The 26,364-nt window shown below is 38.1% G+C and overlaps 1 protein-coding gene across 6 annotated transcripts in view; it reads left to right on the forward strand.

The window, feature by feature from the left end:
• WDR19 (WD repeat domain 19) overlaps nucleotides 1-26,364 on the forward strand; it is a 124,934-nt gene that overhangs the window by 7,281 nt on the left and 91,289 nt on the right. For all 6 annotated transcript variants that reach the window (XM_069593861.1, XM_069593859.1, XM_069593860.1 and 3 more), the window contains exons 4-15: nucleotides 678-803; nucleotides 4,032-4,147; nucleotides 7,601-7,716; nucleotides 11,047-11,127; nucleotides 12,284-12,396; nucleotides 12,665-12,838; nucleotides 17,399-17,469; nucleotides 18,137-18,309; nucleotides 18,398-18,512; nucleotides 20,811-20,917; nucleotides 21,879-22,001; nucleotides 25,334-25,483. In XM_069593861.1, coding sequence (XP_069449962.1) covers nucleotides 678-803; nucleotides 4,032-4,147; nucleotides 7,601-7,716; nucleotides 11,047-11,127; nucleotides 12,284-12,396; nucleotides 12,665-12,838; nucleotides 17,399-17,469; nucleotides 18,137-18,309; nucleotides 18,398-18,512; nucleotides 20,811-20,917; nucleotides 21,879-22,001; nucleotides 25,334-25,483 — 1,465 coding nt within the window. The remainder of the gene's footprint in view (nucleotides 1-677; nucleotides 804-4,031; nucleotides 4,148-7,600; nucleotides 7,717-11,046; nucleotides 11,128-12,283; nucleotides 12,397-12,664; nucleotides 12,839-17,398; nucleotides 17,470-18,136; nucleotides 18,310-18,397; nucleotides 18,513-20,810; nucleotides 20,918-21,878; nucleotides 22,002-25,333; nucleotides 25,484-26,364) is intronic.

The following is a 26,364-nucleotide window of genomic DNA, read 5'->3' on the forward strand; positions in this document are numbered from 1 at the left end:
CCAGGGAAGTTCTTAAATTATAATAAACATTTGGAGTAATTTTAAACAGTAAGAAACTTATTAAATAGAGCATTTCCTATTTATAACTATTTTATTACCTTAAATTACTCTTCTTATCCTATTCAATATTAAGATATGAAATGAAAATAACTTTTCTTACTATGTATTTCAGAATTCAGTCTGTCTTACTGTTTGCAATCCTACATCTAACCAACCTTGCTCTGTTTAATACACAGCTTGTCTAGATATTTCACTTATCAGTACCTTCTTTTTCCCTCTGTGCATCTGAAACAACCTTTCAAAAGTTGATCACACAAATTTCCTTTTGATTGCAGACGTGATTCCTTTCTAGAGTATTTTACCACAAGAGCTCAGCTCTTTACAGGTGTCAAGAAAATCTATTAACCTATTAGATATAATTGTATTTAATATAGTATGTGAAAATGATATTTAAAATAGAATTAAAAATGTTTCCATCCTCTCAACAACAAAATTGGTGTTAGTGTTATCCAGGCAGTGTATGTGGAGTTCTGTTTCTTACTTTAGAAAGTTTATGATTTTAAAAATTGATTAGACTTGCTATAGACAAAAATCACAAATGGTTGAGTGTTTAAATTTCTTTCCCCTACTTAAAAAAAAAATGTGTAGTGATTGTTTTGTTCTCTTTTTGAAAAAAGGAACTGTGTTGCTATGGATTGGGACAAGAATGGAGATATTTTAGCAGTGATTGCTGAGAAATCCAGTTGCATTTATCTATGGGATGCCAACACGAACAAAACCAGTCAGTTAGAGAGTGGCTTGAGGTAAGGATAACTTTTTTTATGTTTTAAATCTTCACTTAGAAATACTATCTGCAGCTTTGATGCTAAAAAGGTCTTACTACATTCATTATAAATATGCCCTGATGAGTTATTTTCTTATAAAAGAGAAAAATTCATTTCTTTTAAAATTGTTATATATAATCCTATTAATTTTGCCCAATTAATTAGAATACAGTATCATTCTAAAGTATAAAGAGCTTCTTAAAAAGTTGTTTTCAATGGAATAGACTAAAAAGTCCAAAGAAGAGAGAAAAGGTTTATGGGAAAATCTGGAAATAGGATGACTACAGGCATGACTGGATCTAGGGGTTGTAATGATGCAGTCTAGACATCTCACAGCTCTTTCTTTCTCTGTATTGACTTCTTCTAAGTCAGACTCTCTATCTTTCTTAATTCTGTTGAAGTATAGTTGATTTATAATATTGTGTTAATTTCTGCTGTGCAGTAAAGTGATTCAGTTATACATATATATACTTTCTTTTTTATATTCTTTTTCATTGTGGTTTATCACATGATATTGAATATTATTCCCTGTGCTATACAATAGGTCCAAGTCATTTATCCATCCTATATATATTTAGACTCTTTTAATGGCTACTGGCAGGTATCAGCTTCTACCATTCTTCACAGCAAGTTATGCCAGAGAAAAGGGCATGCCACTATTACATCACCAGTATCCTCTCAGTTCTTTAAAAGGTCTTTGAATAGGGTAGGCAGGGCCATAGGGTTGATAATCCTACCCATGAAGATTGGGGTAAGGGTGGGGCAGTTCACAAGCAGAAGAAATCCTGGGCAGACAGAATAAATTATAGATCTCTGCTAAAATAGAAGCTGTTTGCCATATGGAAAAGAAAAACTTGTCAGTATTTACAACTGAAACTGCAATTTTGACCTTGAACAAGTTGCTTAACCTCTGCTTGAGCCTCAGTTTCTTCATATATGTAAAATGAGTCTAGTAATAATATCTGCCTCATAGCATCATGTGGCCTATAAGTGCAGGAAGAGATCACACATCTACCATAAGATTAGACTTTACTTTTCCGACTTACTTATCAAGGAATAACAGAGCAGATCAAAACAGCCCCCTAGTGCAGGTTCCCTTGACCCTCCAAAGTGACACACAAGAAATGCATCCACAGGCAATAGTGTCTGACCAACATCAAGCCTTACTAGATCTGAGAACCTCCACTTCTTGCTCTGTCCTTTTACACTTTCATACGTCACTTTTCAGAAGGATTTTATACAGTCTGTGCTTCCATTCAAGAAAGTGAAAGTGTTAATTGCTCAGTTGTGTCCAACTCTTTGTGACCCCATGGGCTGTAGCCTGTCAGGCTTATCTGTTCATGCAGTTCTCCAGTGCCAGGAGCCAGCGTGAGGAATTCCACCCGTGACAAGGTCATGCGGCAGAGCTCTGATGGCAAGGCTAATCAGACCTCAGGTTTTCCCCCTGGAATTTCCTGAGCATCCACCCCTCCAAAAATAAGAATCTGCCTGCTTTTCCACTCTTCTAATATTCTCTGGAAAAAGTCAAATCAGGGCTTTAGTCTTCTGCATTTGAAAGGGATGTTTCAGCTCAAACCCCCTCTGATAACTCTCTAGCTTTCCTAACAGGTTCCCCCGGACCTCTTACAGCTTGTGAATTGCTTACAGCCCCCCAACCGTGAGAGGCACAGAGCTTAAAGCATCTTAAGATACAGAACCTTTTCTAAGAGCTAAAAATCATATCGGTGACGGGTTTTCACTGTTGACTCAATGATTGCCACCAGGCCTCCATATTCTTTATCTTTTAGGCACCTGGGAGGATGTTAATCAATGTAAACGGGATATGGAAAAAGATATATAGTAGTTTTGATGTTAGCAACACTAGACTTTTGAGTTAATTACTTTTCTTTGTTATATATCACTGCACTCCTCTTGTGTCCTTGCTATGTAAGAATGTAACTTTATTTAGTGCTTTCTGAGAGTGGCACCAGACTTTGGGAAGATCAACACAAATAAGTCTTCTGGTTGACAAACCCTTATCAGAAAAAAGGCTGTGAAATGTTAATTGGCCTTTTTGGCCAGAAGATGATATAAATCACCTAAGACTTGTGTATACAATTAGGTATGCAGAGGGAAAAGCCTGGTTTTGATAAGAGTCTGGGCTGCTAACGCTGCATAACTTTGTGTTACCCATTGATCTCCATGTTTTATCAAAAGTATAAAAGGCCTTCTGAACAATAGAGGAGGGGGCCGGTCGCTGGACTGGTTTCCCCCGTGTCTCCTCTCTAATTTCTGGCTGAATTCCCATCTGGGGCATGGAGGCTCACCATGGCTACTTACTTGTCCCGGCTTTTAAGATCCATGCGAAGGGGAGCCCAAGGTGGGGCACCCCCCAATATGCAAGAGGACACCAGTGGCCTAACGTAGATGGTGCAAACTCCTTGTCTGGAATTTTATTGGCTTCCCACGTAAACCAAATTATTCAGCCTTCTTTCTCCACTTAATTTTCCTACTACACTATTTCTTCCTAATCTAATCTTATATTTCTATATTAATAAATAAATAAGTTCTCCTCGCCAATGCCGTCCCCACTTGGAATTCCCTGGATCCACCGGGGCTGGACCCCGGCACTCCAGGCAAGGATACTGGATTGGGTTGCCATTCCTCCTCCCAGGGATCTTCCAACCCGGGTCTCTCACATTGCAGGTGGATTCTTTACCATCTGAGCCACCAGGGAAGCCCAAACCTCCTTCTGAGATACCCTTAATAGTGACAGAGCTGGAAAATCTATATCCTTTTTCAAATCATGAATTCCCAATAATTTTTTCAGTTTATTATATCACATTTTTAGACTTGTTAAAAGCTTAAGATGTTATCCATTAAGATTTTTACACCAATTAGAGTTACAACAATAATTAGTAGACAGATTAATAACTATCTTATCATTAGTCATCTCCTGAAATTTGAGATTCCGTCATGACTGAGTTGAAGCCTTTTATTCATTATACATTTGTATTTTAGGTCTCACTGACTTAAGATCATTTTATAGTGTCTCAAAATACCTTTAGCACTTACTCTTTGCCCTAAATCATTAAAATTGTAATTTTATACTTCAGCTTCTAAGTGGGTATTACAGTTATTCATGAAATTCACAAAGCACTTTTTGAAAGGACTGCTTAGGAGGTTGTGGTTGTAAATTATTTAGTAATTTATATCTTAATGTTACAGGGATCAATTGTCTTTCCTTCTTTGGTCAAAATTTGGAAGTTTCCTGGCCGTTGGAACTGTTAAAGGAAATTTGCTAATTTATAATCATCAGACATCTCGAAAGATTCCTGTCATTGGTAGGTTACAGCTGGAAACACTGCTAAATATTTGGGATGCTTTAACATAAATGTAAATTTTATCAACTCAGGTTTCCCTGATATTGCAGGGGAAATTTTGTAGTTTAAAATTGACTTCCCTTGTCAAGCCATACCTCTGTCTAACTAGAAGATCCATCTTCACTACCTACTAAGAACTTCCCAGGTTACATAGAACAGGTTGCGGTAAGGTGAGTGAGCCTGTGCCTCTGGACACCAGTACATTAACAGCATGATTTCCATCTGTCCCTTTCTCACCCAGATTATGCCTCTGGTATGGAGTAGCTCATGTGCCTATCAACACGTTAGTAGATGGGCTAAAACATTTGGCCACTTCTTGGGCATAGTATATCCATATTCCTAATTCTGACCCCTCACTCTCTCCAGTCACTAATTTAATCTGGGAGTGAACTAGGAGTTATTTTTACCTCAGGGTATATGACTGGAGGGCATGTGTATTTATTCCTTCTTTGACCTTCTTGATTCAGCCTCTTTGATTCCCCCAGCCTCTAAGCACTTAGCATCTGACTACCTGAAGGAAATAGTATTGATTTTTTTCAATTGTTGTAACATCATGCTGGTGAGGGGTGAAATGGGTAGGCTTAATTACATATAAGTGGCCAGTATAATCTGCTAATGGAAGAGTTAAATGCTGGAGATAATAGTGCCCACAGAATACTTGAGAAAGTGCTTTTCAGTTAAAGACACTTATTCATTTCAAATTATTTTCACATATATGTATATCTTTTATATGGGTATTTTTAGCACTCTAGCTGTACAGTTACATCATTGATCCATTTGAAAAATTGAACTAAAAAATCAGCTTTCACCATGTAAATTAATTTGTTGACTTCAGTAGGCATTTTCTGTATCCCACTTCATTTATAGGTATGTCCTACCAGTTAACTTACAGTCCTTAGATAGCTTAACACTTGAGGTAATAAGAAAATAATCATGTCAAAACATGATTATTTTGTGTCATTATTTGTTCATATGTACATGATTTTATATGTGATCTTTGTATTTAATATGAATATTGATTCTAATTCAGTCTAATTTATTAACTGTGTAAAATAGACCTGAAAATATTCAGGTTAGTTGTACACTTTAGGCCCTTTCACTGCCTCTTTCAGAGTTTGTTGTGATTTGTAGGTGTGCTTTTTTTCCCTCTGAAATAATTTACTTTTCTAAAACCAAGGCATTTCACTTCCAGAAGCAGCTGCACAAATGCACAATCAGCAGGTGGTTTTTACAGTAACTAAATATCTGTTCCCTTGTTACATCTTGCTCTGATTTCTTTCCTAGAACTGGGTTAGATACAGGCAATCCTCACTTTGCATGATTCTAATATGCATGAATTTCATTGACCACAGTTTACTTAATATTGCCAGGTTCCCAATAACATGGTTCACATTTCAGTAACTGTGGTATATTCCTGTAAGTTAATATTAATTAAATGAGTCAATACCTGCCCAGAACACTGTTAAGTTAGCACACGAAAATGTTAACTGTTATCGCTGATGTTAAGACTAACCTGAGTTCTGAGCACTGGAAGAAAAGGATAGATTTTCTTCTCTCTGTCCTGAGTGTAGGATGAAGTTTGTCCTTGGCATCTTTCCACCTCTCTTAATGTACTCCTTTATCCCTTCTAATACCTGTTACTTTGGACACCCCAGTTCCATTGCACTACCTAAATCTCTTAATCTATGATCAGCAAAATTTCCTATATTCCAGTCTCTTCTCTGAATGTTCCCTTCATATTTGTGTTCTGGTCTCCTGGTTTGAAATGTTACCTCTGTAGTCCCATGTTTGTCTCTTCCAGACTCTAGACTCATGCAAGCAATTGCTTACTCAAGAGCTCCAGTGAAATTTCTAGTAAATACTTCAGATTTGATATCACCAAACCGTGCAGCTGTTCCCTCTCATCATTGGTATCTTTTCATCTTCTTGGACGTTTAAGCCAAATCTTACTGTTATCCTGACTCTTATCTTCCTCATACCCTCTATACCAAATGTGCCAGAAAATCTGACAAGATCTACCTCCAAATATGTCCAGAATCAACTGGTCTCATCACCTCTGCCAGTACCACCACCACCATGGTGTGGAGCTCAGACATCTTCTGCATCTCTGCAATCTCTTAACTGGTCTCCCTGCTTCAACTCTTGCCCTGCTATAATAATATTCTCAACTCAGAAGCCCGAGTGAACCTTCTGCTCAGAACTCTCCAGTGGCTCTTCATGTCACCCAAGATCAAAGTCAGAATCCTTACAATGGCTAGCCAAGCCCTCTGTGACCTGGCCCTTGAAAACTGTGATTTCATCTCTTAGTTACCTTTCTCTACTTCCTGGCCTCCCGCCACACTGTTCTCCTAGCTGAGCCTCTAACACACTGGACACACTCTTGCTTCAGGGTCTACTGACTTAATAACTATTTATTTAGAGCCTGCTTTCTGCAGAGATACTGTATTAGGTTCAATAAGGGGTACAAGGAATAAAATAAGCATGATCTCTGTCTCAATAACAGCTAAAATAGCTAACACTTATATAGCATTTCCTGTATGGCTGGCACTCTTCTAAGTGCTTTAGCTCATTTGATCCCCAACCCTGTGAGATAGCTTCTACTATTATCCCCAGTTTTTGGACAGTGTAACTAAGGAATAGAAACATTAACTTACCCAAGGATTTGTTATAAGTAGTGGAGCCGCTTACTCAAAATAGGCAGCCTGCCTCCAGAAACTGTATACTTAACCTTGAGGCTCTTGAGTATTTATCTATTCTAGGACCTTTAACGAATACCTGGTGTCAAGTCATGTAATTTCCACCCCAAAATGTAGTTTTTGCACTGACTAGATTGCTTAATTAAAAAGCATTCTGTTACTTAGTGGCTCTCTAATATCCTTCACTAGCTAAATGACTCAGTTCTTAACATAACTCTCACTAAAGTGCATTCAAATTTGTACCTCAATATTGTTACGAATTACTGTATGTCTTTTAGTTATATACAAATAATCAAAATTGTGATGTTGATTTGGCTTATGCCAAGGGTCTCCCACATCATAAAGCTGAATATAATAAAGATAACTTCAGTGCTTTGAGATTTACTTCTTTTAAGACATTACTGTGATAGGTCTTGTTATATGGTTAAACAAACAAACTTGTCGAGGGGTGGGATATCTTTTTATGTTAGGACCTATGCTCATATTCACATAAAAAGCTGGAAAATAGGATTGCCCTTATATACAATTATCTTGATTTAAAACTTGTTATAAACTGTTTTAAATAAGGCTGCTTAGACACTAAACTGCTTTGAGATTTTAAATTCCTTGTTTGTTTAACTTCCATAGTATATTATCTAACTTTGAAATTACCATCACAGATTTTGTAAAAAAATTTTTTTTGAGAAATCAATATGTACAAAAATCATCTCTTTTGCAGGAAAACATACTAAGAGAATCACATGTGGATGCTGGAATGCAGAAAACATGCTTGCTTTAGGTGGTGAAGATAAAATGATTACAGTTAGTAATCAGGAAGGTGACACAATAAGACAGGTAATACAGTAACATCTCTTTGACTTGCTGTGTTCAGATTTTCCTCCAAAATAAAGTTTGTCTATCAAACTGACCTATAAAATTTTAAAATCTCTATGAGAGATGTTTACAATAACTTCATATTCTAAACATCAAGTTTTTTCTTTTTATGTACTAGGACATTTTTCTTTTAATACAAATACTTTGTCCAAATTTCCTCCTTTGTACACTTCCCGTTGGCTAGTGTTAGCTTGGATTATCAGCTCTGTGGTTATAATCAACCATTATATTTGTGAATATCTCTTATTTTATATGGGTATTTACAATGTAAATCTTAACCACTGGACTCAGCCAGATCTGCCTGATTCTAAAGCCTACTCCTTTAGCTGATATGTTAAATTGGTTCCAAACTAATCCTAATTAAATTTAATTTTAGGATTAAATTTTACTGCCGTTCAAATTTCCCATGATTAAGGGAATATGTATTAGCCATAGCTATATAATCTTACCAGTGGCAAAATTTCAATTCGGATGACTTGGCTTATGGTTTATTTAGTATTTCTAGAGCAATAGTGACTGACACATTCTTTGAATACTGCTAGTTTTACATTAATAGGTCCTTCATTAGCTATTTATTGCTGCATAACAAATTACCCCTGAAACTTAGCAGTTTAAAATAACAGATGCTGCTTTGCCATTTTTGTGGGTGAGTAGTCCAGACACAGCTAAGCTGAGTGCTTCTGCCTCAGGGTCTCTCACAAGGCTGCGGTCATTTTAGCAGTCTGGACTGCAGTCTTATCTGAAGTCTTGACTAGGGACAAGTCTATTTCCAAGCTCATGCGGTTGTTGAAATGCAGGCTGTTAGGCTCAGGGCTTAGCTCCTCTCACTATTGACTGGAAGCCTGCCTCATTTTATAGTCACATGTATCTATCCATAGCATATCTCACAACAAAGCCACTGGCAAGAGAATGAGAATAGTCATTCAAGACTTAAGCCATAACCTCTTAATAAATAACCTGATCTCAGAATTATTTTTGCCATATTCTGTTCTCTAGAAGTGAGTCACTAGGCTCAGCACATACTCAGGGTCTGGGTGGCAATTGCACTAAGGCATAAAAACCAGGAGGCGAGGACCATTGTGGACCATTCTAGAGGCTGCCTGCCATAGGCCCCCTTCTCTCAGGAAGAGAAAACTAATCATGATAAAACACATGTAGCCTTATATGATTGTCAAATGTGTGATATAGCCTACAAACCCTGTACCATTTGTGAGATAGAGGAGATAAATGAATGTTGGATTGTGAATTTGTAACAGAGAAGATCTAAATCAGTCAAGGGTGAAGGCTAAACTATTTTAACAGAGACCCAAAATGACAAGGACTCTTAAGAATATAGTAGTTCGGGTGGCTTTTTCCTCTTTCATTTTATCATACAACAGAGGTAAGCAGGTCATCTGTGTATCTCTGCTTCTCCAGGTTGTGTAAAGTCCCCCTTCTCTCCTTCCCCACCCTTCCTTCCATCTTAATGTTTTGCCATTTATTAGGGTATTTTGTCCTCATTAGCACCACATCTGCATTTCAGCCCCAGGGAAAGGAAAAAGAGAAGTGGAGTGCAAGAAATTGTAAGCTACCTGATCTGGGAGATGCAGTCATTACTGCCATTCATATCACACGAACCTAGTCATATGGTCAAACCTAAGTGCTGCCATGAAAGCTGCTAATTTAGTCTCGCTAGGTGACCATGTACCCTGCTAAAACTTGTTATAGAGGATATTGGAAGACTTTTGTCATTCACTCCAAGCAGAACAGAACAAAGATAAGAAGAAAAACTTACTATGGCTCGTTCAAGACTGGAATGACTGAAAATTTGGGCTTTGAGAATTTGCAGAAGTCTGAAGAAGAAAGTTGGTTCTTATATCTGGAAAGCTTTGAAACTGAGGTAGAAGTAACTCAGCATGATTCCAGTGATTCTTAGGGAAGGCATTGCTGTAAAAATAGTTTCTAGAAACCTTGTAATTTTCATCAATCTGTATTGGTATCCTTTAGAATTCTAATACTACAGGCCCTGCTCTTGTGTCCATACCAGACATCATCAGTAGATACTGGCATTTTTTTCTTCACTGAAATCAAGACATGACCTTAGAATACTGTTCCACATATAACATCCCAGGAAGCCTCTACCACTGAGCTGTTATTTACATACAAGATAACTATCTCCCATTTTTAATCCCAAGAATTATGCTTCCAGAATATGACATACTAAAGTTGTAATTTAGTAAACAAAGCATACATTGTAAGTATTGTTTCATCTGGTATTTTCTCCGAATTGCTTATACTTGGCTATTCTGCAAAGCACTCCATCGTTACTCCTGTGGATTTATTTTTCATTTATCCTGCTTGTCTTGCTTCCTAAATCTGAAGATTGCTGTCATTCGTCAGTTCTGAAAAATTCTTAGTCATTGTCTACTTGAAATTTGCCTCTTGCCCTTGCTCTTCTCTTTCTGCAGCAACTGTTAGACATATGTTTGACCATCTGATGTCTCTTAATCTCTCTTTAATAGTTTCTTTTTGTCACTCTGTGCAATCTTCAGGATAATTTCCACAAATCAGTTCACTTATTCTTCAAATACATCTAATCTTCTATCCCATCAGTCCTTCCCATTGTAATGACCCTAATTTTTATTGGTGGAAAGTACTTTGTAGTTCTTTTAAAACCTGCTTGGACTTTTAAAGAAAGTGTTGTCTTTTCTTCTATTTATGAGTCTTTTTATGTTTGTAATCATTTAAAAAGTATTTTATGATCTTTTTCTGATAATTTTGTTCTTTTTAGATCTGCTGACCCTTGCTCTTGGTACATTGCTTGTGAATTTTCTCATTTTGAATTGGGAGCTCACCTACTATAGGAAGTTGTTTGCAGCCTTGGAAGAGGCTTTAGATTTGTTTTTGCTGAACACTGCAGGGAGTTTCTAGACCACTCAGAGTATAACTTTGGACCTTAGACCACAATGAGTATAGGAGGGAAACTGATTTGAAAAGCTCGAGTCAAATGGGTTCATTATCATCTCTCTTTATCAGCCAGGTATCTGCAGCATCAGTTCCTGCACTCACTTTGCTTTTCAGTTTGATCTTTGCCTATGGGCCACAGAAATCTTCCTTACCTTCTTTCAGGCTTATCTTAGCCATTTAATAAGATACATGTTCAGTTTTATCCTGAATTTCTAGAACTTTGTAGCAGTGGGATTTTCAGGTTATTCAGTCCAACGTATTCAGAAATGAAAGCAAGTTCCCTGTTTTGTTAATGGAATTTGGATGTGGGGTTTATTCATGGTGATACTATGTTCATCTCCACAGATACCAGTAAGATCGGAGCCTAGTGACATGCAATTTTCCATGATGAAGACTAATGACCGAACCTCCGTTGCTGAAAGCACAGTAAGTGTTCTAAATCCAGGCCCAAATTATTTTGGTAATTTTGTAGGGTATACTGTCTCCTTTTCTGGAATGGTTCAAAATCTCCATTAGAAAATCATGGTGCATCTCTTATTAAACCGACATAGACCCCAGTTTCTCAGGCCTAAATGTTGTTTCTGCTGCCACCTAACATCAAAACAATTGAAGACAGCGTCCTGTAGCTCTGTTGTTGCTCTCCGTATGGTAGCAAAAACAGTGGGGGCGCCTTGAAAAACAAGAGTATTGATTTCTGTATCTTTCAGATTTTTTCATTCTTACCAGATATGGGGACCAGAATGCCAGAAATTACTAGTTTTATTTTTTTAACACCTTAGAATTATTTTCCCTGCCACATTTTATCATTCTGAAGTCCAGATGGTTTTCACAATCAACCAGAATATATTTAATGAAGTAATGTTTTTCTTTATTTCTTAAAAAGATGTTATATTGATAATGACTCATAACCAATAGCATCTTCAAAGCAAGGAAATATACCAAAGTGTTTCTGTTTATATATATATATATATCCATTACCCTTAGTGAGCCCAAATTGGTAATGTGCTCTTCTGTCTCAATACAGTTACACTCTCAGCTGAGAATTACAGTTTAGTATTGGCCTGTGAGTAACAGGGATACTAGTCTAGCCACATTGACCAGTGCCCTGCAGTGATGGAAGAAGTGATGATATAAAAAGCTGAGCTAGATTATCCACACAGGTGTGGACAGGTAGTCCCACGTGGTTCAGAGTCAAAATCAGATGGCCTTAGGGTAGAAGAGTTGCTATACTCTGAATGTGAGTTTAATTCCAATGGAACTGTGTCACACTTACCTGCTTGTACTGCACGGTACTCTTATTAGAGGTACAGAGAATTTTAAAAAGTTATTCCATTGAGCTATTTTAGTATACTTCCAAGAGTATATTGGGTATGTGTAAACCCAAGGATCCTTCCCAGACTACATTTTAGGAAAATGGTACAAATGTTTTGAGTTAGTCACATTGTTTCCTGCTTAATTTATAACATTTAACACTAAATTTGGCTCAGTTGTTTTTCTAAATTAGGTTTATGCTATTTGAATTTGCTTATTAGTCTTTTCATGAAGTACTGAACATTCCTCTCATAATTCCTATTTTTGGCAGATAAGTGTAGTGGTTGGCAAGAAAACTTTGTTTCTTTTTAATCTGAATGAACCAGATAACCCAGTTGATATGGAGTTTCAGCAACACTATGGCAACATTGTCTGCTACAGTTGGTATGTACAGAAGCACAATACACAGAGTTTTTCCTTACTAATTATAATGTGTTTCCTTTTTGTCTGTAGCATTTTCACTCCTCTATGTGACATTTTCTGGATTGCAGTCTGAGACTTAACGTGTGAAACTACCTAGCATGTTATCTGGCAAATAGACCCTTGATAAATGATATTCTCTGTTTCCTTAAAGTTAAGGTACTTTTTTATTACTGTATTGCAAATGACAATTAATCTTCCTTTTACTATATTACTGCCTTTGTTGCTGTAGGTACGGTGATGGCTACATCATGATTGGTTTTTCTCGTGGAAATTTTGTGGTCATTTCCACTCATATTCGAGAGATTGGTCAAGAGATATTTCAGGCTCATGACCATAAAGACAATCTAACCAGTATTGCAGTATCACAGACCCTTAACAAAGCTGCTACGTGTGGTGATAACTGGTAAGTTATATTCACATATTCCTAGGAAAGCTTATTTAAGGAATAGTCAAGAGATTCAACAAGATGTTGTTAACTAATGTTCATCTACCCACCATACTTGCAGTATTAGAACATGTTTGCAGTTGAAAATTTCTAAAATACCTTTACCTTTGCCTTGAACACTCAGGGTAAAACCTAAAATACTAAATGTGTACCGGATACAAAACCTAAAATGGAGTATACTTTAAAATCAGTCATAAAAATAAAATGAGCACTTCTGGGTAACAGGGAGTAAGTACCCTTGACCCTGTCTCTCTCACCAAATACAGCCATAAAACCTGAAGAGAACTCATGAAACAGCTATGTAAGGATTCTGAAAAGTAAATAGTAGCAGGCAGATTGGAGAGGAAAGCCCGCATTTGAAGTACCAGTGAGCCAGCGGTGAGTCTCCTGTGTGTCTTCTGGTCTCAGCCAGGACTCAAGGCAGCCTGAGACCTGGACGTAAGCACTGGAGCAGAGACAGACAGAGCTCTGAAAGAAGCCCTTTAGTTCTGGCTCAACTTTCAGTAAAGAGAACTCCTAACACTCTGACTAAGTTGGGGAAATCCCTCAATTTTCTCTTTTTCCCCCCGCTTCTTTGTTCTTTCATGCCCTAGCCATCAAGCGGCCCACCATGGCAGTGACAGCAAGAACCCACAGGCACCTGAAACCCTGAAGGAAGCTAACCTTCCTCTCCAGTTGGGGGAACTGTGGTCCCAGGAAGATGGGGCATACCCCCGCTGTTTATTTTTCTCTCTGTCCTTTCACTGCTTGGCTGCCGGTGCAGTTGTAGGAAGACCAAAGGAGAATAACTAGAGCCCAGCTTTTGTGCTGGAAGACCAACAAGGGGAAGTCCAGGTATATTCTGATATACCTGGGAGGTCCTAGAGAAGGAGGAACTCTGGAAAGTAATCCTACAAAGATACTTATGTAGTCCCAGGTTCATCTCTGAGCTTTGTGTGTGTATCATATCCTACACGCCTGACAAAGACTTTGAGAACTGAACTAAGGGATAGACCATAGCCCAGGTCCTGTACTGGCCACTGAGTGGACCATACAAGGACGTACCTGAATACCACTGCCAAGGGTTTGGAAGTGGAACAGACATTGAAATCATAGCCCACAGAAGGCTGGTTGAAGTGTGTGGCCCGAACCCAACTGGGCCAATTGCCTCCTTAAAAAAAAATTTAACTTCTTCCGTGGGATTTAAACAAGACAGAGTCTCATAACATAATTGTCAAACTGTCCAGAATATAACCCCAATTTGCTTGACACATGAAGAATCAGGAAAATTTTGACTGACTTGAGAAAAGACAATCAAAGGACCCCAGTGCTGAGGTGATGCATGTAGCAGCTATTATAAAAATGTTCCAAAAGGTAACAGCATTCTCAAAACAGACTGAAACATAACCTCAGGGGGGGAAAAAATGGAACCTATAAAGAAGAACCAAATGGCAATTCTAGAACTGAAAAAATAAAATTAATACAGTGTATGTAATATCAGAATAGAAATCACAGTAAAAGAGTTGGTGAACTTAAAGATAGATCAGTAGAAATACCCATTCTGAACACACAGGAAAAGATTTTTTAAAAAAACAGCCTCAGAGACCTTGAAACTACCAAAATGTCTAACATTTGTGTCATTAAAATCTCAAAAATAAAGGTTGGAAGCATCTCATGTTTGACAAAAGACAACCTATATATTATACAAGCTCAGCAAACCCCCAAAAGGATAAATCCAAAGAAATCTAGGCCCAGACTCATCATGGTTAAACTGCTAAAAGCTAAAGGCAAAGAAAAGGTTTGAAAGAGAACATTTTGAATGACAGCAGATTTCTCACCATAAACCGTAGTGACCAGGAGGAAACTCATAACACTCTTAAACTGCTGAAAGAAAAGAATCGTCAACCAAACGTCCATCTATATCCAGTAAAAATAGCAATCAGTAATGAAGGTGAAATAAACATTCTCAGATGAAGGAAAATGAAGAGAATTTACTGCCAGTGGGCCTCCTCTAAAAGAACTACTGAAGGAGGTTCTTCAGATAGGCGATAACAGATGACAGAATGAAACTTGGAATGTCAAAAATAAAAGGAAGGCAATAGAAACGGAAACTAACAGTAGATAAAGTGAAGGTGTTGGTCACAAAGGCTCCTGGTGAAATCACATCAAGAACTTATATTTTTTTATGACCGTGGGCTGCTATGAAGAGGGCATGCATGTGCATAAAGGGACTAGTGTTCATTTCATTTAAGATCACTGCAGGCCACTTGGCCAAACAAAATAGATGCCAGGGCAGCTATATCATGGTGTAACTTAGTTAAACTCTCAACAGACTTTGATAACACTATAAACCAACTAGACCTAGCAGACATCTACAGAACACTCCACCCAGCAACAACAGAGTACACATTTTTTCCAGACACCCGTGGAGCATTCACCAGTGTAGACCATATCCTGGAGTGTGAAACAAACCTCAACAAATTGAAATCATACAAAATGTGTTAAGCCATCATGTAATCATACTTGAAATTGGTAACAACAGGAAATTCTCTGTGTACTTAGACATTAGCCTACTTCCAAACAATTCACGGGTCAAAGAGTAAATCTAAAAGTAAACTAGAAAATACATAGAACTGAGTGAAAATGGAAATGTACATTTGTTGTTCAGTCACTCAGTAGTGTCCAACTCTTTGTGACCCCATGCATGCCAGGCTTCCCTATTCTTCACCATCTCCCAGAGCTTGCTCAAACTCACATCCATTGAGCTGGTGATGCCATCCAACCATCTCATTCTCTGTTGTCCCCTTCTGCTCCTGTCTTCAGTCTTCAATAGATGTACATAGCAATATCTATTTCAGGCGGCTAAAACAGTGCTGAGAAGAAAAATTATAGTACTAAATTGATATAGAGGAAAGAGAAAAGACATCTAATCAATTATCTAAGTTCCTATCTCAAAAAACTAGAAAGAGCAAAACAAGCCCAGAGCAGAAGGAAGAAAGTAACAAAGAGCAGAAATTGAAAACAGGGAAAAAATTTAAAAGCCAGGGGTTTGAGGGGAAAATTGATAAATCTCTAGCAAGGATGACAAAAATAGAATACAGTTCACCAATATCATGAGTGAAATAGAAGTTTCACTACAGATCTGAAAACCGCTAACAAAGCAGTACTACAAACAACTTTATACTCAGAAATTTGACGACTTGGAACATAGGAAGCAACTCAGTCGAGGGTACATTTTTATGTGCCTACTGGCCATCTGTATGTTGTCTTTGGAAAAATGTCTATTAAAGTCTTCTGCTCATTTTTCAGTTGGGTTGTTTGGTTTTTTTGTTGAGCTGTATGAGCTGTGTATATATTTTGGAGATTAAGCCCTTGTCTGTCGCATCATTTGCAAATACTTTCTCCCATTCTGTAAGTTCTTTTCGTTTTTGTTGTTGGTTTTTTTTTTAATGGTCTCCTTTGCTGTGCCAAATCTTGTTAAGTTTGATTAAATCCCATCTGTTTATTTTCACTTTTATTTCTATTGCCTTGCTAGACTGACCTAAGAAAACATTGATATGATTTATGTCAGAGAATGTTTTGCCGATGTTCCCTTCTAAGAGTTTTATACTATCTTGTCTTAGATTTGTCTTTAAGCCATTTTGAGTTTATTTTTGTGTGTGGTGTGCACAAAAGGGTGCACATCACCCTTTTGAGGATGTGCTCTAACATCTGATCTACGTGCAGCTGTCCAACTTCCCCAGCACCACTTGCTGAAGAGACTGTCTTTTTCCCATTGTGTATTCTTGCCTCCTTTGTTGAAGAGTAATTGACTATAGGTGTACGGATTTACTTCTGGGCTCTTTGTTCTCTCTCTTATTTCACAGTCACATGTGGACCTACAATTATATAAAAATTTTAATTAAATGAAAACGGAAAATATATAAAGAAGCACTGGGAGGGTGGAGAAGGGACAAAGGAAGGAGAGAGCAAGGGAGACAGGAAGAAAGAAATACCACTATTAGGTCCCAACATCATGCTACACAGGTTTCACTTGCATAAGCCTACTTACCCTTCACAATAACCCTTTGAAGTAACATTATACCTCCACTTTTCAGAGTTTTCCACCTAGGCCTTTCCAAATCTTTCTTTTATACCTCACTTATTTTTGTAGGAAGGAACTCTTAGAGCAGTGGATGGGGGGAGAGGAGGGGAGGACACATTGCAAAGAGAAACCTGCTTCATTTTACAACAATCAGTACTGCTCAGGGGAAAGTTTTCTGACTCAAACTTTTCCTCAGGATCTTCAGCCTCCTTGTTCCTGACTGTAGATCAAAGAACTAAGCTGGGCCCCACTCCCACCCCCTATCAACAAACAAAAATTTTTAAGAAAATATAATTAAATATGGAAAGTTTAATATTTTCTTCCTTAACCCTATAGATCCTCCTGTACATCCCTTTTTGGAGAACACTGACCTGTTCCATAGCTTATAATTGCTTGAATTTAACTTAGTGCTCGTATTTAAAATATATATATATACATATTTTTTTATTTTTCAGCATTAAAATCCATGACTTGGCAGAATTAAGAGACATGTATGCTATAGTCAGCCTGGATGATGAACATAAAGGTATTGATTTTTCTGAAGCAAGTTGGCGTTTGATCATTTTAGTAAGAGAGTAATGTGTTTGTTAACGTATGGTTTGCATTCATTGTAGGAGGAAGCAAATTTACACCTTTCACTAGAATTCCCTCAAGTAGCCTCTTTATTAGTAATTATGTTGGGTCATACTCCTTGACTGGGCTTCGCAGTTGGCTCGGTGGTAAAGAATCCACCTGCCATTGCAGGAGGCGCAGATTCAATCTGGGACAACCCACTCCATTACTCTTGCCTGTGAAATCTCATGGACAGAGGAACCTGGCTGGCTACAGTGCATGGGGTCACAAAAGAGTTGGAAATGACTCAGTGACTAAAAACCAAAAAAACTTCTTGACTAGGAGGATGTGAATATACTTTGACTCAAAGATTTCTGTTGTGTTTTATCCCAAATCCAGTTGCAGAATCTGAATTCTGATATATTTCCCTTTGAGCCAGTGTTGAATGCATCGGGGCTCATGCTCATAAGCCAATCCATGATGAATCTCCTAGTCTAAGTAAAAGCTATGTCCACTATTTTTTTTAAAACTTTGAAGATTTTTATGCCTCTGGTAGGTTAACTGAAGATATTTAGTGTGCTTGGTTTCTTGTAACAGCATATCTGTTTTTAAATAATCCTTCATGTGCTCTGTCATTTCAGGGCTGGGCACCTTGTCCTGGACAGATGATGGCCAGCTGCTGGCACTGTCCACCCAGAGGGGCTCGCTGCACGTGTTCCTGACCAAGCTCCCCATCCTTGGAGACGCCTGCAGTACCAGGATTGCATACCTCACCTCCCTCCTTGAAGTCACCGTAGCCAACCCTGTTGAAGGAGTACGAAAACAGTGTTCTCTTCACTTGTCAATAAAATTAACACAGTGTTGACAGTTGATTCACTACTGCTCCTTTTTTTCTGTTATAGGAACTGCCAATCACAGTTTCTGTCGCCGTGGAGCCCAACTTTGTAGCAGTGGGACTTTATCACCTGGCTGTGGGAATGAATAATCGAGCTTGGTTTTATGTCCTTGGCGAGAATGGCAAGTCTAAATCCAGTTGTTTTCTTATCTAACGTATAATTTGCTTTTTTGTCTGTCTGTTTGTTTGGGAAGCACTAGTAGTTTCTTTTAAGACCAAATCTTTCTTTTTCTTCAGACATCTCTTTCTTAGCTTAAATGGTTTTTTGTGAATCTTCTAAAAATTTTGCATAGTTTTGGGAAAGGTTTTGTTCTTTATCTTTGCTGTGAAGACACTGTGGTATCCTGAGCAGATTGTGTTCTTTAGAATTGGGCCCTGGGTTCAAATTCCCTTCTGCCCCTTTTAGCTGGGTGACTGTAGACAAATTCTTAACCCCTCTGAGCCTTGGTTTCCTCATCTGGAAAATGAAGATTCTTCTACTTGTAAAGGGTTATGAGAAAAATTACATGGAATAAAATATGTGATCTACTTTTGCGCCTGGTCTTTCTTAGGCACCTGTTGGTCTGGTAGGTACTTCAGTTCAGTCAGTTCTGTCGCTCAGTCGTGTCCGACTCTTTGCGACCCCATGAATCACAGCACGCCAGGCCTCCCTGTCCATCACCATCTCCCGGAGTTCACTCAGACTCGCGTCCATCGAGTCCGTGATGCCTTCCAGCCATCTCATCCTCGGTCATCCCCTTCTCCTCCTGCCCCCAATCCCTCCCAGCATCAGAGTCTTTTCCAATGAGTCAACTCTTCACATGAGGTGGCCAAAGTACTGGAGCTTCAGCTTTAGCATCATTCCTTCCAAAGAAATCCCAGGGCTGATCTCCTTCAAAATGGACTGGTTGGATCTCCTTGCAATCCAGGGGACCCTCAAGAGTCTTCTCCAACACCACAGTTCAAAAGCATCAATTCTTCAGCATTCAGTCTTCTTCACAGTCCAACTCTCACATCCATACATGACTACTGGAAAAACCATAGCCTTGACTAGACGGACCTTAGTCAGCAAAGTAATGTCTCTGCTTTTGAATATACTATCTAGGTTGGTCATAACTTTTCTTCTAAGGAGTAAGCGTCTTTTAATTTCATGGCTGCCGTCACCATCTGCAGTGATTTAGGAGCCCAAAAACATAAAGTCTGACACCATTTCTACTGTTTCCCCATCTATTTCCCATGAAGTGATGGGACCGGATGCCATGATCTTTGTTTTCTGAATGTTGAGCTTTAAGCCAGCTTTTTCACTCTCCTCTTTCACTTTCATCGGGAGGCATTTTAGCTCCTCTTCACTTTCTGCCGTAAGGGTGGTGTCATCTGCATATCTGAGGTTATTGAGATTTCTCCCGGCAGTCTTGATTCCAGCTTGTGTTTCTTCCAGTCCAGTGTTTCTCATGATGTACTCTGCATATAAGTTAAATAAGCAGGATAACAATATACAGCCTTGACGTACACCTTTTCCTATTTGGAACCAGTCTGTTGTTCCATGTCCAGTTCTAACTGTTGCTTCCTGACCTGCATACAGATTTCTCAAGAGGCAGGTTAGGGTCTGGTATTCCCATCTCTTGAAGAATTTTCCACAGTTTATTGTGATCCACACAGTCAAAGGCTTTGGCATAGTCAATAAAGCAGAAAGAGATGTTTTCCTGGAACTCTCTTGCTTTTTCCATGATCCAGCGGATGTTGGCAATTTGATCTCTGGTTCCTCTGCCTTTTCGAAAACCAGCTTGAACATCAGGGAGTTCATGGTTCACGTATTGCTGAAGTGTGGCTTGGAGAATTTTGAGCATTACTTTACTAGCATGTGAGATGAGTGCAATTGTGCGGTGGTTTGAGCATTCCTTGGCATTGCCTTTCTTTGGGATTGGAATGAAAACTGACCTTTTCCAGTCCTGTGGCCACTGCTGAGTTTTCCAAATTTGCTGGCATATTGAGTGCAGCACTTTCACAGCATCATAAATGTTAATTCCCTACCCCTCCCACTGTATGCTTGAATAACCACTGACATCTGAAGGGAGCCTAACTTTTTCTTCTCCTCCTCCTCCTCCTCCTCTTTCCCACAGGAGTTCAGATGTCCCTCAGGAACAGAGCCAGCCTGAGAATTATCCTCAGATGGTCCATTAAGCTTCTTGTCACTAAGGTTTAATTTTTGGTTATTTTGCAAGTGACTTTATTTTTTATTACTTTGTTTCTTGTGAACCACTATGAAATTCCTAAAGGCAAATTTATATGGCAAATAGGATTTTCTTTAGAATGGCTAAAATTAAACTTTCAGGTTCAGAATATTCTTTCAAAGGCACACATTTGAAACTTATTTGCAGATCATTAGATTAGATCATTTTGTTTATATTTTATTGTGTTTGTTTTTGTTTTGATTACTACAGCTGTTAAAAAATTGAAAGATGTGGAATATCTGGGGACAGTAGCCAGTGTTTGCCTTTATTCTGACTATGCGTCTGCACTTTTTGAAGGCAAAGTCCAATTACATCTGGTAAGTATTTTTGGTGTCCCATGGCCTGCTTACGTCAGTGATGACAATGAATAGCCTAGTGTTTCATAATCAAGAACTTTGGTCAAGAAGCAACCATGTACAGACTAGCTAGAAAGCTGTATGTAATAAAGGACTGACAAAACTCTTTTGAGTTTGTCATGAGAGTAACCTCATGAGATTAACCCTCAGTTAACCCTTTAACTCTGTTCCCAAGAAACCCAACAACGTTTCAGCTGTGCTGCTCATAACATGGCTTATGTGAAAATGGCCATGTAAAGTGCATCTAGAAGGAACTATAAGTAAGTTGTAAAAACTGATGGGAGTGCCATAGGTCTGGCTTCCTGGAATGGACTGACCCATGTGTTTGGTCCTGTCACTGGTGGGGATCTTGAAACTATGCTCCATGAGTTGTTCAAGAGATGTTGGCCCTTGAAATATGAGGCTTCTCAACCAGGACACTTCGCGCATGTATTTCTTGGCTCTTTACTTCTGGGAAGCCAAAGAGATTAGCTATAAGACAACTGCAGAGGCTACTGCAAAGACTATTACCGTTAAAGAAAGTGAAAGTTTCAGTCGCTCAGTCCTGTCTGACTCTTTGCACCCCCTTGAACTGTAGCCCATCGGGCTCCTCTGTCCATGGAATTCTCCAGACAAGAAATACTGGAGTGGGTAGCCATTCCCTTCTCCAGGGGATCTTCCCAACCCAGGGGTCAAACCCAGGCTGCTGCATTGCAGCCAGATTCTTTACCATCTGAGCCACCAGGGAAACTCGTTAAAAGGGATATTTAATTGCCTTGCTGGCAAGCTGGGTTCCTGCCTGATACCTTTCTGAGTAAAGTGGTTTATCTGGTGAGCCTAAATATTTAGTTGAATTTAAGAAAAAGACTCCCATTACCCCCTAGATATTGCAAACCAGATTTATTCAGTTAAGTCTATGAGCCACTATTATTCTTTGTTTTAGATAGAAAGTGAAATGTTGGATGCTCAAGAAGAACGTGAGACGCGACTTTTCCCAGCAGTGGATGATAAGTGCCGTATTTTATGTCATGCCTTAACTGGTGATTTCCTCATCTATGGCACAGATGTACGTGTTGTCTTCTGTAATATAGAACGTGGGAAAATTTCTCATTTTTACCTTGTAATTTATCATATACGTGTGTGTATATATATATGTTATATAGATATTATATGCGCATACATGCATATATGCTCAGTTACTCACTTGTGTCCAACTCTTTGCAACCCCATGGACTGTAGTTTTCTTCTGTCTTTGGGATTATCCAGGCAATAATACTGGAGTGGGTTGCCATTTCCCCCTCCAGGGGCTCTTCCCAAACCAGGAATCAAACCCACGCCTCCTGCATTGGCAGGCAGAATCTTTACCACTGAGCCACCTGGGAAGCATTATATGTGCAAAAAATTATTATATATGTATGTAGAGCATTTTGGTGTGATTTGCTATTATCAAGTGCTTTTGTAACTATAAGCAACTTTGATGGCACAATGAAAAGGACAGACTTTGGAGTCTGGACAATCTGGGCTCAAATACTAGTCCTCTTACTTGCTGCTTGACACTTCCCAGTCTCATTTTCCTTATCTTGATGCTTTCAGGATTTAATTTGATGACAAATGTAAGACACCTCATTCGACTTTAGCTATCCAACGCCTACATTTAGCAGGCATTTAATTAAAATTAATTGAATATTGAGAATCCCACTTCAACCTTTTGGTCGTTTGAACCACCAACACCCTGTACTCTTAGATGTTACATTAGCCACATATACATAAAGCATAGTTTAGTAATAGCATTTATATTTGTAAAACCTTTTAAAGATTTCTCAAAGCATATCATACCTGTTACCTTGCTTAGCCTCTAGAAGAATTCACTAAATTGGTTTAAAAACAAAGGCATTGTTTCCACATTTGTTGCTATTGTTCAGTTGCTCAGCCATGTCTGACTCCCCCATGGACTGCAGCACACCAGGCTTCCCTGTCCTTCATTAGAAAGGCAATTAATCACTGTTTCAAAGGTTCTGTTTTCTCACATTATTTTTTTTAAAGAGCATATTTAAAAACATGCTTATTGCCAGAAGAGAGACTTTTTAAATTTAAATTTGACCCAAAATCAGTTTTTGAGCTTATATACACAAGTAAGGTAGGTCTCATGTATCAGATAAAGCAGTGGTGATATGGTAAATAAGTAGTAAATAAATTAATAGTACGTTTGTATAACACACAACAATTTATAAAGCCCTGATCTCACTTGTTTTTCTCATTAACTCTATAAAATAAGCAGGGAAGCTATATGTGTATGTGTGTGTGTATATATATATATATATGCTTATATATATATGTTTATATATGCTTATCTTTTTCACTCTCCTCTTTCACTTTCATCAAGAGGCTTCTGAGTTCCTCTTCACTTTCTGCCATAAGGGTGGTGTCATCTGCATAATGAGGTTATTGATATTTCTCCCAGTAATCTTGATTCCAGCTTGTGCTTCTTCCAGTCCAGTGTTTCTCATGATGTACTCTGCATATAAGTTAAATAAGCAGGGTGACAATATACAGCCTTGACGTACTCCTTTTCCTATTTGGAACCAGTCTGTTGTTCATGTCCAATTCTAACTGTTGCTTCCTGACCTGCATACAGATTTCTCAAGAGGCAGGTTAGGTGGTCTGGTATTCCCATCTCTTTCAGAATTTTCCAGTTTATTGTGATCCACACAGTCAAAGGCTTTGGCATAGTCAAGAAAGCAGAAATAGATGTTTTTCTGGAACTCTCTTGTGAACACACTTCCTGTGAATTACGTTTTCTAATCTGCCAGTTGGAAACAGTCACTGTTCCCAATTCTCTGTGAGTGCCAGTCACTGTTTCCTCTAATGCCTTTGGATGGTTCTTCTCCCTGGCTTTGACAATTTTCTAAGTGTGCAGTGATCAAACTCTGCTGAAGACTCAGGGTGGACCCTCTGAAGATCTTCAGTGCTCTCTCAGTGCATCTCTCTCCTCTCTGGTGTTATACGCTGCAAGTCTAGCCACCTCCCTTCTGCCCCACTGGATCCTCAGCTCAGTCTCTGCAGCTCAGGGAGTCGCCCTCTACCTGCATGTTCCCCCGCTTTGCCATGGCTTGAAGACTCTCCCAAGGCAAAAACTGGAGCAATCACAGGAGTTAGCTTGTTTCCCATCTCCAAGAGACCATTATCCTATGTTGCCTTATTCCAGTATCTTGAAAATCATATTTCATGTATTTTGTCTGTTATTTTTGGTTCTTTTGGGTGGGCAAATTAAGTCCAGTCACACCATCTTGGCCTGAATAGAAATGTAAGATGTTAACATGTGTTTTTATTTTAATTAAACTTTCTATTTTGGGATCATTGTAGACTCACCTGCAGGTATAAGAAACAATACAGAGAGATCCTGTAAATCCTTTTGCTAGTTTCTCCCAATGGTAACATTATATTACATATCACAACCAGGGTATTGACATTAACAGGCAAGACATAGAACAGTTCTGTCTCCACCAGGATCCTTCATGTTGCATTTATCTCCACACCCACTTTCTTCTTGCCTCTACCTTAATCCCTGATAACAATCTGGCTTTTCTAGTCTATTCCAGTGGTCTCTGTGTCTGTCCCTCCACCAGTGCTACACAATGATCACTGTAGCTATTAAAAAAAAAAAAAAAGACTGATTTCCCCTTTTTTTTTTTTTTCACAACTGTTTTACCTATTCTAGTTCCTTTGCAGGGCCATGTAAATTTTAGAATAATCTTGTCTGTATCTACAAAAAAATCTTGTCTATCAGTTCAGGAGAAATAACATCTTTATTCTGACACCAATCCATGAACACAGTATACCTCTCCATTTATTTAAATATTCTTGGATTCTTTCCTTAGTGATTTTTAGTTTTTAACACACAAGTCCTATGCATGCTTTGTTAAATTTACACCTAAGTATTTCATTTTTTTGAGTGAGTTTAAATGGTATATTTTTAAATTTTGATGTCTACATGTTCATTGTTGTTAGAGAACTATGACTGTATCTTGTGGGTTTTTGTTTATTTTAAACTTAATTTTCTAATTTGCTAACAGCAAAAATATTTTAAATAATATGACTTGAAAGTTACTCTTAACCAATAAGAGTATTTCTTACAAGTGGAAAATCTGAAAATCAGTTAAGCCTTAATATGACTAAGGATGTTAGAACTAATAATAGACTGTTGACTCAGATGTACATACTCATTTAACTTACTTTCTTGGATCTGTACTTTGCTTATTTAGTAAATATTATTTTTAGACTCTTCCTTGATCAAAAATATGACTTATTTTTTTCAAATTAGGAAATACGCTTAACATAAATGCTGAAAAGTCAGTATTTTCTTGACAACCTTTCATTTCTATGACTGGATTTTTTTAGACTGGTGTCATTCAGTATTTCTACATTGAAGACTGGCAGTTTGTTAATGATTATCGACATCCCGTCAGTGTGAAAAAGATTTTTCCTGACCCAAATGGGACCAGATTAGTTTTCATTGATGAAAAAAGTGATGGATATGTCTACTGTCCAGTAAGTCTAGAAAAGTTTTCAAATAGTTATTTTTTAAAATGGCAACATATGAAAAAAGTGTTTTTAAAATATATTTCGTATATAAGATCATTTTCTCTTAACGCGGAGAATTATGGTACTTTGTTATTATGTTTGTGGTATATTTGTGATTTGTTTTCATGACTTTTCATCTAGAAAACTTTTTACATTATTTGTAATTTTTAAGTGTTGAAAACTCTTAGACTTTTTAATGGAAAGAACAGTCCTTATTCTGTGTCATTTTAACCTTATTTATGGCACAGTACTACAGTGTATCTTCAGATAACGTGAGTTTTCTCTAGAAATGGAATAGCTTCAGAGAGCAAGGACTGTTCCCTGTCCTTTCTGCCCGCCTCAGTTGATTTTCCTCTTCTCTTAAAGATCCTGAACACTAAGGAAAGATTTTTTTTAGTCAGGTGATTTAAAAACAGATGAATCCATTTTTAGACATTTTTTATTGTTGTTCAGTCATTCAGTTGGGTCTGATTCTTTGCGATCCCATGGATTGCAGCATACCAGGCTTCCCAGTCCTTGACTATCTCATGTCCAAGATAAAGGAAGCTTTTATCTTGGAGGAGTTTGCTCAAAGTCTTGTCCTTTGAGTTGGTGATGCCATCCAGCCACCTCATCCTCTTGTCAACTCTCTTCTGCTCCTGCCTCCACTCTTTCCCAGCATCAGGGTGTTTTCCAGTGAGTCAGTTCTTCACATCAGGTGGCCAAAGTATTGGAGCTTCAGCGTCAGTCTTCCAGTGAATAGTCAGGGTTGATTAAGATTTTTAGATTTAGTTACTCTTATTTTTAAACATCCTTAACTTTTACAAGGCTTAATTTAGAAAAAAGGAAATATTGTGGTTTTATCTCAC

The sequence above is a fragment of the Ovis canadensis genome, chromosome 6 (assembly GCF_042477335.2).
Source record: "Ovis canadensis isolate MfBH-ARS-UI-01 breed Bighorn chromosome 6, ARS-UI_OviCan_v2, whole genome shotgun sequence".
NCBI classification, from domain to species: domain Eukaryota; kingdom Metazoa; phylum Chordata; class Mammalia; order Artiodactyla; family Bovidae; genus Ovis; species Ovis canadensis.